General features: G+C 38.0%; 1 protein-coding gene across 6 annotated transcripts in view; it reads left to right on the top strand.

Moving 5' to 3' along the window:
• Positions 1 to 15,278, top strand: part of LOC137238151 (ankyrin repeat and sterile alpha motif domain-containing protein 1B) — a 49,938-nt gene that overhangs the window by 16,663 nt on the left and 17,997 nt on the right. For 5 of the 6 annotated variants that reach the window (XM_067762817.1, XM_067762815.1, XM_067762812.1 and 2 more), the window contains 4 exons: positions 751 to 1,187; positions 1,253 to 1,489; positions 9,307 to 9,438; positions 9,494 to 9,862. The exons of the other annotated variant lie outside the window; for it this stretch is intronic. In XM_067762817.1, coding sequence (XP_067618918.1) covers positions 751 to 1,187; positions 1,253 to 1,489; positions 9,307 to 9,438; positions 9,494 to 9,625 — 938 coding nt within the window. In that variant the 3' untranslated portion in view covers positions 9,626 to 9,862. Of the gene's footprint in view, positions 1 to 750; positions 1,188 to 1,252; positions 1,490 to 9,306; positions 9,439 to 9,493; positions 9,863 to 15,278 lie in introns of those variants that run through there. 6 annotated transcript variants of the gene reach the window in all.

Raw genomic sequence — 15,278 nt, 5'->3', positions numbered from 1 at the left:
CTTTATTTAAGGCAGGACCTACTTCAATATAATTAAGACTATCCACGATCGCCCGATTGGAAGCATTAGCCGGTAAAAACATTTGCGGGTAAAAAATCGCCTATCATTACTTAGATAATATTTAGGAGATCCATCTGGTGGCAATTATTGAAGACTTTCTGCAGCGGTAAATAACTCGCTTCAAAACGGGTTGCACTAAGTAGCGGAGACAAGCACCTCTGCTGGTCATAGTATATAACCTATAGCTAAATCGGTTGCGATGAATAGTGGACAACACGCTTTTCGGTTATAGAAGTGGAGAATAGTGTAGAGATAAAAAGGATAGATACATTTCAGTTGCAGTTGAGTATAATGCATACTGGAATTTAGCAGTACTAATTTTATGCGCAACAACTTCATAAGTTTGGACAAAGTTAGCAGTCCATATAAAGTTTAAGTGCATATGTATATACATGTAAAAAAAAAAAACATAGCTATTGTTGAATACCCCGTTAATGTCTCATACGATTCCAATAGTTTGAAATTTATATACAAATCTATTAGAATCTCAAAGCTTTTGAATAGATATGATGTTAACATATAGTTGATCTTCCCCACCTTTGGTAGGAACCCGACTCGAGCATTTCTGCAGAAGTGAGGTACATGATTAAGTCTGGGAACTCAAAGTTTGACTGGAGTTTTACTGGCGCTTTTTGATAACTTTTTTTGTATTTGGTACATTTTGATAGTTCAAAAATAAATATCTTTTAGGCCTCTTCAAAGGTTCTAATTTGAATCTGACGATGGAGAACAGAGAGGAAACCCCTGCCCTTAGTTATATATCAAACCGTTTACGCTCACCAAGTTTGGTCCGTTCAATAAAACCGTTACCACCCCCTCGCCGTAATATTTTACTTCAGCAAAATAAACCTAGCGACTATGAAGACTTTAATGCTTCAAAAGTGTGGCAAGAGATTGATACGATTTTTGAAAATATTGGTCATGAGGTAAACGAAGTAGACGAGTCTATGAAGAAGCAGGAGCGTGTGAACGCAGTCACCGATATAGGCAAAAGAAAAAGCGAATCGTCACTGCAGATACGTAGACCGGCGGATTTGTGTCTGGGTAATAATGAAGAATGTACCACCACCAATTGGTGTCACTCACCGAATACGCTCATCTTTGGACAAATTCATTATATGGTGTATGTAAGTGGTACACATTTGTTTATTGTCTTTGCTTTGTTATCTTATTTTATCTGTTTCCTTACCAGTATCTGGGCTCCACAGTCATACGAGAACTACATGGAACGGCTTCTACACGAAAATCCATTTTGAAATTCAAGCGTAATGCTACACCACTGCCAATTGTTAAGGAACGTGAATCAAACTTGTTGAAGGACTGCAATCATTTAACTAAAATGCTCAAAAAGTCTAATCAAGATACCCACTTGATGGTTGGTCTCGCTGTATCTTATGCTGGTGTGAAATTTTTGCATGCTGAGGATAGTGTAAGTAGTTCAATTAATTCAATTTTTGTCCATTCGGGAAACGCTGTTAAGATGACTATTCTTGTAATATGGGATACTTTCATTTTATTCTCACCAGTTGCATACGAATTCGTCGATTGGCCATATTTCTCAGTGCTTTTTGGGAGTTCGGCTACAGCCTTAGATCAGCCTAGAAAATACCTCCATCACGAACTTCTATATATATCTATAGAACTAACTTCGAACTTCTATAGAATTTGGTTAGCAGTAGAGCTGAGAGGAATATCACCCTATCTCGGCTGCCAGTTCAAAACCACCTTATCTTAGAATATTTTTCAAAAACGCCATATCTCAGAACTCGGTTGAAGAAAGTGCTATATCAGAAATTTTTTTACAAACACCCTCCCTTACGTCAATTTATGTTCAGATAGGCCAATTTTGAAGCATATTCTGAGGTAGAAGGTTATTCAAACAATTTCTGAAATAGAGCGCTTTTTAAAACTTTCTGAGATAGTACGTTATTGAATTGGCAGCAGATAAGAGATACACAGCGCCAGCAGAGCTTCTAATGTATGTGTGTAGCAGGATAATGTTGGATGAAAGTTAGAGTATAGAATTTGCACAAAAAATTTTTACTTCTTGAAATACAAGCGGAAACGTATTCACCGGTTGCTTTGCTGAATTTCAGTCGCTCCACTCACAAGACTTGAAGGTGACGGCCGAATAGATTTCCGATGATCTTCCAAGCTATTTGAGGCACCTCTAAAATAATCCAAATCGTAGAGTATTGACAGAAGTGTTCTGTAAGAAACTTTCAAAATTCCATAATTCCACCGACTGAGGTTTAAAGGTCTTATGGATAGCCCTAGAGGAGAGGCTAACAATTTTGGAGTCCCAATTACAGGTTTACTTAGAACTAAATTATTAATTTAAGTATGACTTAATGTAATAAATAGAAAGACTCAAAGCATGCCTTGAAGAGAGACCTAAACATGGCAAAGTCAAGATCTAGACTCCTACATAGGTGATTGAATTCTACAAGCCCTCTTAGAAGAGGAGCAAAGCTGAAGTAATTAGAATGCAACAGTTCAGTACGGAATGTATTGTGAAAGCGGAGGGCTCTGTTAGGGACATTGAAAGTTACCTTACCCAGAAGTTCAGAACAGTCAATAACACCAGATATTATATCAAAAATAAACATTAAGCCTTGAACAGAACGCCTGACTTCAAGTGGTAAGACATTGATAAGCATGCATCTCGCATTGTAGGGTGGCATGGGATTATCAAAGTGTAGATGTTGAAGAGCAAACCGTATGAATTTGCCCTGAACTCTTTCAATTCTTAAAGAGTGTGAAGAGTATATCGGATTCCAAATGACTAAGGCATATTCTAACTTTGAGCGTACTAAGGAATTATACAAAATTTTTCTGGTATACAGGTCTTTGAAATCTTTCGCATATCGTCGTAAGAAAGCTAAGTTGGTATAAGCTATTGGTATAAGAAAGTTAACATGATTAGTAAAGGTAAAAGACGAATCAAAAATTACGCCAAGATCACGAAACTTATCAACTGAGGCAAGAGTTACGTTTGAGATTGTATACACGGACGAAAAGATATTCATTGACTTAGTAAACGTTATGTGACAGCATTTACTAATGTTGAGTCGCAGATTATTTTGTGAAGCTCAATCGTTCATAGCATTCAGATCTTCCTGCAGACGCAAAGCATCATAAATACTGGTGATCTTACGGAAGAGTTTTAAATCGTCTGCATAAGGTAAATAATTAGAATATTTTAGGCTAGAGCCAACATCATTAATAACAAGTAAGGAAGGTTAAGTTCGGGTGTAACCGAACATTACATACTCAGTTGAGAGCTATGGTGACAACATAAGGGAAAATAACCATGTAGGAAAATGAACCGAGGGTAACCCTGGAATGTGTTTGTATGACATGTGTATCAAATGAAAGGTATTAAAGTGTATTTTATGAGGGAGTGGGCCATAGTTCTATAGGTGAACGCCATTTAGGGATATGGCCATAAAGGTGGATCAGGGTTGACTCTAGAATTTGTTTGTACGATATGGGTATCAAATGAAAGGTGTTAATGAGTATTTTAAAAGGGAGTGATCCTTAGTTCCATAGGTGGACGCCGTTTCGAGATATCGCCATAAAGGTGGACCAGGGGTGACCCTAGAATTTGTTTGTACGATATGGATATCAAACGAAAGGGGTTAATGAACATTTTAAAAGGGAGTGGGCCTTAGTTCTATAGGTGGACGCCTTTTCGAGATACCGCCATAAAGGTGGACCAGGGGTGACTCTAGGATGCGTTTGTACGATATGGGTATCAAATGAAAGGTGCTAATGAGTATTTTAAAAGAGAGTGATCCTTAGTTCCATAGGTGGACGCCGTTTCGAGATATCGCCATAAAGGGGGACCAGGGGTGACCCTAGAATTTGTTTGTACGATATGGGTATCAAACGAAAGGGGTTAATGAGTATTTTAAAAGGGAGGCGGCCTTAGTTCTATAGGGGACGCCTTTTCGAGATATCGATTTAAAGGTGGACCAGGGTTGACTCCAGAATGTGTTTGTACAATATGGATATCAAATGATAGGTGTTAATGAGTATTTTAAAAGGGAGTGAGTGATCCTTAGTTCCATAGGTGGACGCCGTTTCGAGATATCGCCATAAAGGTGGACCAGGGGTGACCCTATAATTTGTTTGTACGATATGGGTATCAAACGAAAGGGGTTAATGAACATTTTAAAAAGGAGTCGGCCTTAGTTCTATAGGTGGACGCCTTTTCGAGATACCGCCATAAAGGTGGACCAGGGGTGACCCTAGAATTTGTTTGTACGATATGGGTATCAAACGAATGGTGTTAATGAGTATTTCAAAAGGGCGTGGGGTTTAGTTCTATAGGTGGACGCCTTTTCGAGATATCGCCATTAAGGTGGACCAGGGGTGACCCTAGAATTTGTTTGTACGATATGGGTATCAAATGAAAGGGGTTAATGAACATTTTAAAAGGGAGTGGGCCTTAGTTCTATAGGTGGACGTCTTTTCGCGATACCGCCATAAAGGTGGACCAGGGGTGACTCTAAAATACGTTTGTACAATATGGGTATCAAACGAAAGGTGTTAATGAGTATTTCAAAAGGGCGTGGGGTTTAGTTCTATAGGTGGACGCCTTTTCGAGATATCGCCATTAAGGTGGACCAGGGCTGACTCTAGAATGTGTTTGTACGATATGGGTGTCAAATTAAAGGTATTAATGAGGGTTTTAACAGGGAGTGGTGGTAGTTGTATAGGTAGTCGCCTTTTCGAGATATCGGCATAAAGGTGGACCGGGGGTGACTCTAGAATGCGTTTGTACAATATGGGTATCAAACGAAAGGTGTTAATGAATATTTTAAAAGGGCGTGGGTCTTAGTTCTATAGGTGGACGGCTTTTCGAGATATCGCCATAAAGGTGGACCAGGGGTGACTCTAGAATGTGTTTGTACGGTATGGGTATCAAATTAAAGGTATATTAATGAGGGTTTTAAAAGGGAGTGGTGGTAGTTGTATCGGTGGTCGCCTTTTAGGGATATCGGCATAAAGGTGGACCAGGGGTGACTCTGGAATGCGTTTGTACAATATGGCTATCAAACGAAAGGTGTTAGTGAGTATTTTAAAGGGAGTGGGCCTTCGTTCTATAGCTGGACGCCTTTTCGAGATATCACCATAAAGGTGGACCAGGGGTGACTCTAGAATGTGTTTGTACAATATGGGTATCAAACGAAAGGTGTTAATGAGTATTTTAAAAGGGCGTGGGGATTAGTTCTATAGGTTAACGCCTTTTCGAGATATCGCCATAAAGGTGGACCAGGGGTGACTCTAGAATGTGTTTGTACGATATGGGTATCAAATTAAAGGTATTAATAAGGGTTTTAAAAGGGAGTGGTGGTAGTTGTATAGGTGATCACCTTTTCGAGATATCGGCATAAAGAATGCATTTGTACAATATGGGTATCAAACGAAAGGTGTTAATGAGTATTTTAAAAGGGAGTGGGCCTTAGTTCTATAGGTGGACGCCTTTTCGAGATATCACCATAAAGGTGGACCAGGGGTGACTCTAGAATGTGTTTGTACAATATGGGTATCAAACGAAAGGTGTTAATGAGTATTTTAAAAGGGAGTGGGCCTTAGTTCTATAGGTGGACTCCTTTTCGAGATATCACCATAAAGGTGGACCAGGGGTGACTAGATTGTGTTTGTACAATATGGGTAACATACGAAAGGTGTTAATGAGTATTTTAAAAGGGCGTGGGGCTTAGTTCTATAGTTTAACGCCTTTTCGAGATATCGCCATAAAGGTGGACTAGGGGTGACTCTAGAATGTGTTTGTACGATATGGGTATCAAATTAAAGGTATTAATGAGGGTTTTAAAAGGGAGTGGTGGTAGTGGTATAGGTGGTCGCCTTTTCGAGATGTCGGCATAAAGGTGGACCAGGGGTGACTCTAGAATGCGTTTGTACGATATGGGTATCAAATTAAAGGTATTAATGAGGCTTTTAAAAGGGAGTGGTGGTAGTTGTATATGTGAAGGCGTTTTCCAGATATCGTACAAAATGTGGACCAGGGTGACCCAGAACATCATCTGTTGGATACCGCTAATTTATTTATATATATAATACCACGAACAATATTCCTGCCAAGATTTCAAGGGTTTTTTATTTCGCCCTGCAGAACTTTTTCATTTTATTCTACTTAATATGGTAGGTATCACACCCATTTTACAAAGTTTTTTCTAAAGTTATATTTTGCGTCAATAAACCAATCCAAATACCATGTTTCATCCCTTTTTCGTATTTGGTATAGGATTATGTCATTTTTTTCGTTTTTGGTAATTTTCGATATCGAAAAAGTGTTATACCAATACAAAGTGAGTTCCGATAAGTACGTGAACTGAGTTTAGTAAAGATATATCGATTTTTGCTCAAGTTATCATGTTAACGGCCGAGCGGAAGGACAGACGGTCGACTGTGTATAAAAACTGGGCATGGCTTCAGCCAATTTCGCCCTTTTTTACAGAAATAAGTTATTGTCCCAGAATCTAAGCCCCTACCAAATTTCAAAAGGATTGGTAAATTTTTGTTCGACTTATGGCATTAAAAGTATACTAGACAAATTAAATGAAAAAGGGCGGAGCCACGCCCATTTTGAAATTTTCTTTTATTTTTGCATTTTGTTGCACCATATCATTAATGGAGTTGAATGTTGACATAATTTACTTATATTCTGTAAAGATATTAAATTTTTTGTTAAAATTTGACTTAAAAATATTTTTTTTTTTAAGTGAGCGTGGTCGTTCTCCGATTTTGCTAATTTTTATTAAGCATACATATAGTAATAGGAGTAACGTTCCTGCCAAATTTCATCATGATATCTTCAACGACTGCCAAATTACAGCTTGCAAAACTTTTAAATTACCTTCTTGTAAAAGTGGGCGGTGCCACGCCCATTGTCCAAAATTTTACTAATTTTCTATTCAGCGGTATCAGTTTAACTCACCTACAAAGTTTCATCGCTTTATCCGTCTTTGGTAATGAATTATCGCACTTTTTAGTTTTTCGGAATTTTCGATACCGAAAAAGTGGGCGTGGTTATAGTCCGATATTGTTCATTTTAAATAGCGATCTGAGATGAGTACTCAGGAACCTACATACCAAATTTCATCAACATACCTCAAAATTTACTCAAGTTATCGTGTTAACGGACAGACGGACGGACGGACAAGGCTCAATCAAATTTTTCTTCGATCCTGATGATTTTGATATATGGAAGTCTATATCTATCTCGATTCCTTTATACCTGTACAACCAACCGTTATCCAATCAAAGTTAATATACTCTTTGAGCTCTGCTCAACTGAGTATAAAAATTATGAATCAAATAGGACCAAAGATGCTACCTTGTGGTACACCCGAAGTTGCTAGGAATTTGTAGGACTTAGTTTTCTCGATTTCAACAAAAGATATCCTATTTTCTAGATAAGACTTCAGCCACAACGAAAAACTTGAATGAAAGCCCATGTTTTCAAGTTTCCACAAAATTAAATTATGCGAAACTGTGTCAAAAGCCTTGGAAAAATTTGTATATATGGTGTCAACTTGACATCCATCCTTGAACGCCGAGACACAAAACTGGGAATAAAGCGCTAGATTTGTGACAGTCGAACGCCCTGCAATAAAACCATGCTGACATGGATCGATTATTTTATTGATGGCGAACGATAACTTGTCCTTAACTACCTTTTCAAAAAGTTTGGGACAGGTCGACAATTTAGATATTGGCCTATAATTCTTTACATCGTTTTTATTGCCAGAATTCAAGATTGGAGTGAGGGACGCCAGCTTCCAGCGATCAATAAAAACTTCGGTCGATAGCGAAGTATAGAAATTATGGCGCAATGGAACACAGAGAAAAATACTACACTTTTTAAATAAAGAAAAGGACAAACCATCTATATCATTTTTCAGTGAGGACTGAAAGGAGGAGATACCCTTAATAATGTCCGTTTCGGATACAGACAGGGACCCAAAGTCTAAAGGCTTTGGTGTAACAAAGGAATACCTGTTGTTAATATCATCCGCGTCAACAATGTAGATTTGAAAAAATCAGCAAAAAGGTTTGCTGAAATAGCCACCTCTCTGAACTGGTATCGTTAAATTTCACACAGGTTGGGATGTTAGTACAACCTTTCTTAGACCGAACATAGTTCCAAAAAGATTTAGGTTTTGCTTTTAACTCGTCCTCAAATCGGGAAATGTATTTACTGTCATATAATAGGTATACTGATCTTCAAAAGAAATGTCGAAAGTCGCTTTATTTCAAATTATAAGTTTGCCACAATTAAGGGATGTGACCAACCTTTTCAATTGAGAGGTGACCAACCGCTTTATAGTCATCCAAATATCTCAATGTCAAACAACACTACTTCTATACCATAAGGTCGACTTTCTCTTAATCTTGGTTCTATCACTCCCTCTGCGAGATGGTCATAACAGTCGGTTTTTTGTAGTCTAGATCTCATTCTACCATACGGCAGACAATAACCGCTCTGTCTTTTTACCATAGCGAACATATTCATACGAACCCAGTTGCTTTACTTTCGGTCTCAATGTACTGAATAAAAATCTGGTGATATCAAGCAGCCTTCGACAGACATGAATGGTTTGTAACTTTTCACTAGTGTGAGTTCCAAGGGGTATTTACGTTGCTTGAGCAGAAAGAAATCCAAGATTTTTTGAAAGACGTGAGTTAGTCTCTTCTTCTTTCTACCTATTCTAAAGTTAAAACTTTGTAATAGAGTTTACCGACCAGTCTTGAGCAAAGTGAGCTATAGGGGATAGACTGGGTCGATTTATTAACCGATATCGCGCCATCGATTTTTCGATAGGGTTTGGGCTCAGGAAAAAGTGGAAATTTTTTTCCTGAGCCCAAATCCTATCGGAATGCGATGGCCCGATATCGGTTAACTTTCGTCCATACAAATCGACCCGGGTTAATAGGGGCGTATTTCAAGCCAAAATTAAGTACGTACTTGAAGTTAGTAGCCGATTTTACCGAGATTACGTCTTAAGGCACTTAACATTGAATAAGCTCCGTATATAACATTTTAGGTGTAGTTTGTGATTCTCACTACATCTAAGGAATTCAAAAACTCTATGGTACGAAAGAGATGCATGAAGTTGAAGCGTTTTTGCACGATTTCGTCCTGTCTGCCATTTTCAACCTCGAAGAGCTGTTATTTACTTAAATTTGTTTGATGTTTTTCTTATTTTGTAGTCCATTATATGCACGCATGACATTGAAAATATCAACTGTGTATGCCAGGATTCGGAGGACTTACGTTATTTTGCTTATATAACAAAAGAGGATGAAATGCATTATTGTCATGTTTTTATGGTGGATAATGTGGTAAGTTGATTGGGCATATAAGTATTATTATTGGTAATATTTATGAGCTTTTTAGGAGCTATCACAAGAAATCATATTGACGCTAGCGGAAGCTTTTGAGGTCGCATATCAATTGGTGCTAAGCAAGGATGATGGTGTGAGGAAATCTGAAGTTTCTAATTCTATGGAAAATATAGCAGCTATATAAATTAATTATTTTTCTGCATTTTTTATTACTTGTGCAAATGTGTTTGTTTTTGTATTTTTTACTAGTCGTTTGACCAACTTTGATGTAAATAAGTCACTATTTTTGTATTGAAAGCGTTATTTAAAGCCTCAAAAGGTTTTAAATGGCGCTTTCAGCGTTTTGATTGTTGTAATATATTTCTTTAAACAAAATATATGTATTTGCAGAATGGCCCAATAAATGGGTGTTTCAAAGAACTATGGAGGATTTACTACTTAATTCTTTTGCGCGTCCAACATTCGGACGTATTCATATTCAATAAAAAACATTCGGCTACCGAACAGCAGGACCTCATAGTTTTTACCCCCAGCGGGTTAGGGGGTCAGAATATACCCGCGGTAGGTATGCCTGTTGTAAGAGGCGACTAAAATATCAGATTCAAGGGGCTGTGTAGCGCAACCCTTTCAGGTTGCCAGCGCAATGTATAGCTTCTCCAAACACAAGTGTCAACCTCACCTATCCGTGGCGAATCCTGTTTCACTAACAGACGAGGCTCTGGCGACCCCAAGCTACTCATGGAATGTTGGGTGGGAAGGGAGGGATGACCTGAAGGTTTAATGTGGCCATATAAATCGTTCCCGAGATGGTCGGGCTAGTACCTTAATGGTGCTGTGTTACCGGAGCGTACCGGATCTGTATCCGGCAAAGGATCACACCAATAACACTCCCCAAAGCCTTCGGGGAGCAACCTTATCGCTACAACAAAAACAACAACAACAACAACCTCATGGTTTGGGTCCGGATTCGGCGGAGCCTCAAGAAAAAGGATGAGTTCAATTTGGCAATCGGTCTGACTCTAGTACTTACATTAAGTTAAAGTGTTAATTTCACTTGATGTATTTTGGAAGGATTTTCTCTAAAAATTACCAAAACTATCAAATCAGTTTAAGCGTCTATTTAAATTGATTTATGCATACATATACCTCTATATTTACTGATCAAGCGCTACATCAGCAAACACGCCTTCAATAGAAGGTATAACAATCTTTAGTATATTATCTATTACAAGAACACAATTTGATCTTTACATACTTACTTAAATGTCGCTTGGCCGTTTTTACGGCTTTTGCAGTCCAACAAGTCACGCCAGTCGCTTCTTCGTCGGGCTAACTGGAGTTTGAATCTCGCTTTCAACCTGATCCCTCCAGTGGAATGGGAGCCGTCCTCTTTCTCCGCTTCCGTGGACAGGTTCCGATAAGAATACCTACTTGGTCGGAGCGTCATATTTACTTCACATAACATGGCCTAGTTTGCGTAGCCGGTGAGTTTTAAAAATAAAATAAATAAATGTGGGGTACGATAACCTCCGAAGAAATTTTAGGTCGAGCTTCACTTCCAATTTGAGTCGTGCTCCTTTTAATTTTTCCTACAACTTGGTGGGACGGGACCTACTTGTTTTATGCCGCTCCGAACGCCATCTGCATTGCAGATGACTTTTCACAGAGAGCTTTTCATGGCAGAAATACACTCGGAGTGCTTGCCAAACACTACCGAGGGACGACTCCGCTTAGAAAAAAGTTCTCCGAATTGAAAAAACTTGTTTCTAAATATTTGATATTTCTTTGACCTGGGCGTGAAACCAGGATCTTAGGTGTGGTAGGCAGAGCACGCTACCATCACACGATGGCGGCCGCCATGAGGTTTACTCATCATTTAATCTTCTTTGGTACTCGCTGTCGCCTAAGCGTAGAGAGGTCTAGGTACCTACATATATATCACATTTCAGGAAAATGAGACCATAAAAGAGGAGTTCAGTGACAAACACACGTACAGAAGAAATATATATACATATAAAATAAATTAGATCTGCTTATGACCGGTTTTTCAGTAGGAGTTAAATTAAACTCCAGTTAAATTTGACTGAAGTTTATCGTTGCCACTTCGGCTGCTTAAGCTGAGATGAGCAGCAAAATTCTATGTTATCGAACAAAGTAGCAAGGTTAAACTCTAGTCAACTTTAAGTAAAGTTTAAACTCCCACTGAAAACCAGGCATTAGTGCATAAACACTAGTATATGCATATGTACATACATTCATGCAAACATACCAAAAATAGAACCCGTATACACCTTGTGGAATGGGGAAAGGGATACGATAGGAATCTTTTAGTGATTCCCAAAGTCGTTCCAGTTGTTGAGTTTTTACCTTACGGAGTGATTCTCTTTGGTCACCTATCAGGCTTTCTAACCATTTAGAGTAAAAATCCTCCATTCTTCGAAAATGAAAACTAGAGTCGGGGCCACCAGCGGGGAGAGATTCATTTTTATTTTCCAATCTCATTTTTTGGTTTTGTGAAGGAAGTTAAACTTACGCCTTCAGAAAATTATACACACCTGTTTAGAAAAGAAGGAAATTGTACTCACCTGCGAAAATTTCACAAAGCCTAATTTATTAAAAAACAAAAAAGAATTTAATATCTTAAATATCCCTGTGAAAAGAGTTGCAAACACAAATATATGACTCCGTTTATACTAGGGCTGGGACAATCCGCATATTCGAATATCCGTATATCCATACGGATATCCGTTGACACGGATAAAATTCGGACGGATGGTTAATATTCGTTTGTGAAACTATCCGGATATCCGAATTTATGAAAATCCGGTTAATAACCGTACTTTTGAATATCCAGTGAAAGCAACAAATTTATGTACCATATATGTTTATTTAACATTAATAACAATAAATTCGTGTAGCATTTAAATCAATTAACAGTGAATAAAAAAAGGCTCGTATTGAAAAATATGTAATCTGATGTTAAACTATTTTCTTAATAATAATTTCATAATCTACAAACATATTTTGTGAATAATTTTTCGATGTTTGCTTCGTTCAATTCTGATATGCAGATATTCAACTTTTATATTCGAATATCCGGCCACAGGGATATCCGGATTTTCCGTTTACGTATCCGGATATCCGGACTTTTTGCTTAGCTATCCGGTTATTCGAATAACCGGTTTATCCGGATAGTTGAAAAATTCGGACGCAGTTCACAGCCCTAGTTTATACCCACACAGAGCGTGCAAAATTAAATACACACAATCATAGGTATACCTAAAACAAAAAAAAAAACAATACCTGCAGATATAATTGATTTAGTATTTTGCAGTAAATTGTCCCTATTCTTTTTTCCATCACTGTAAATATTTGCACAACTGCATTGATATATTAATTTGAGAACGATTATGTGATATGTTTACAATAACTGTATTTTTAAGGAACAAATAGAGAAAAATACAAAGGGTAAACTTAATTGGTGGCCACCGTGGTATTATGGTAGCGTGCTCCGCCTACCACATCGTATGCCCTGGGTTCACACCCCGGGCAAAGCAAATTCAAAATTTTAGAAATAAGGTTTTTCAATTAGAAGAAAATGTTTCCATGGGGGGCGCCCCTCGGCAGTGTTTGGCAAGCACTCCGGTTGTATTTCTGCCATGAAAAGCTCTCTGTGAAAACTCATCTCCCTTGCAGATGCCGTTCGGAGTCGGCATAAAACATGTAGGTCCCGTCCGTACAATTTGTAGGGAAAATCAAGAGGAGCACGACGCAAATTGGAAGAGAAGCTCGGCCTTAGATCTCTTCGGAGGTTATCGCGCCTTACATTTATTTATTTAAACTTAATTAGTTCTATCTGTTTTCAAACTGCTAATTAGTTCTATTGTAACCTCCTACCACAAAACCATAGTTGGGGACAGTGCACTAAATTTCGAGCAACAACACTACTCGAAGCTAAGTGGGTTGACATAATCAAGATTTTGAATTAAGTGTTAATGGGACGTTAATTTGCTACCGATTTGAACGTCTGTTCATCTTTAACATATTCGTAAAATTTACTGAGCTTCAGATGGCATTTATAGGAATATAGAAATTGAGGAGTATGGCACAAAGCGCCCAAGTTTTTTCGCAATAATACTAGTATTTTTCGTTTAGTTTAGTTAGTTTAGTTTAGTTTTTTAAACTACATATATTTATTTGTTACAAACTAGAGATATACGCCGCCGATAAACGCCGCCGATAAACGCCGCCGCCGCCGCCGATTTGGGACCTCTTTCGCACGCTGCCGCCGAATGTCAAAAATATCGGCGCGGGGCGTTCGGCGCGTTACTATATTTTCTACTCTTTTAAGACTGTCTAGGCCCTTTATCGTTCATCTAGAAAATTGGTCCGATATGGTCGAAAGGGGTATCAAGGGATGCGCATCACTGCAGGTTATAAAAATCCAATTGCGAAATTTAACACTTTCTAACCGTTCAAAATTTATTTGAGAAAACAAGCGATTTCAATACCAGCTTAACACGGATTTTGCATCACCGAATTCACCAAGTTATTAAAACAAAACACTTAAAGAAAAGTTATATAATAAATTTATATGCTCACTTCGCATAATTTTTTCAAAAAATGAATAAAATACAAGAATTTAAATAAAATGACCCAAGTCGAACATATTTTCTAATTGTCCTCAAGTTGTTAAAAAAGCAAGTTGCGCGAAAAAGGTGCCGAATTTTATATCCCGATTGGCTGAAAGAATAAGCGAAATCAGTGATGCAAAATCTTTTAGTAGGCTCCAGTGGTTTAAGTTCTACTTTCAAATGATTCTCAGCTCATACTTAAGTTGCATATACATATCTTCAACATGTATGAGGAGGGTTTGAAATATCCCTTTATTTGCTGATCTATAAAATAGTGTCTGAAATCTTAATTTTGATTTTCACACAACATCATTCAACACCCAAGGGTTCCGGTTTGACATTTCCTAAAGTTGGCGGCACTATCCCCAACTAGTCCCTTGGAGTGAATCACATTGGATATAGCCTATAGCAAGAACACTCAAAGTGGTTAAGCAAAAGCTTTCTCAAGACAGTCGACCAAATTACCGGGTGTTCTACTACCCTAACCTAGGGGATAGGCGAACTTGTCTGAAAACTGAAGGCGGTCATTCATAATGAGCTCTTATATCGTAAGGCCGGAAACGAAGACTATTGAGGTCAATGTATCGAACACAAACGTTTGCAAATTTTGGTCTAAATTTCTAAACTAAATATTGTAACGAATTTACTTGCAAATCCTCTTATTTGCAATCCTCTGCTAAGTTCGAATCACTAAACTGTTGAATAAATAACTCCAATATTGAATGATGGAAAAATGGCCTTTATTAAGTACTTCACAATAACACTTATACTTTGCTACTCGCTGGCTTAATAACCAAACTGATTAATAACTCAAATGAAACTCTACTATTGGCCGCCAGATCGCGGGCTTAATCAAACTGATTGATAGCTCAACTCAAACTGAATTACTTCTTACTCGCCTGCCCCGCTTTTATAGTTTACGCTCCATACTTCTAGGCTCTTCCATTTCCAGAACTTACCAACTATATTCGTGTGTGTATAGCTCTCATATAGTTTCTACTTGTTTACAATTAATTGTCTACTTTTTAGCGCTTCTCAGATGTACATATGTGAGTTTGTAGTTTACAGTCTCCCGCACACACATAAGCGTATAAGTAAATTCATATGTGTGTGACATCTCATCTCTCGCTGCTTTGTATGTAAATGTTGCTCGTCGGAATGTGTACATATGTGTAGACGCAATTATTGATTCGTTTATGTAGA

Source organism: Eurosta solidaginis, chromosome 1 (assembly GCF_040869045.1).
Source record: "Eurosta solidaginis isolate ZX-2024a chromosome 1, ASM4086904v1, whole genome shotgun sequence".
Lineage (NCBI taxonomy): Eukaryota > Metazoa > Arthropoda > Insecta > Diptera > Tephritidae > Eurosta > Eurosta solidaginis.
Note: the sequence above shows the minus strand (reverse complement) of the source record. Positions and strands in the feature narration are given on the sequence as shown.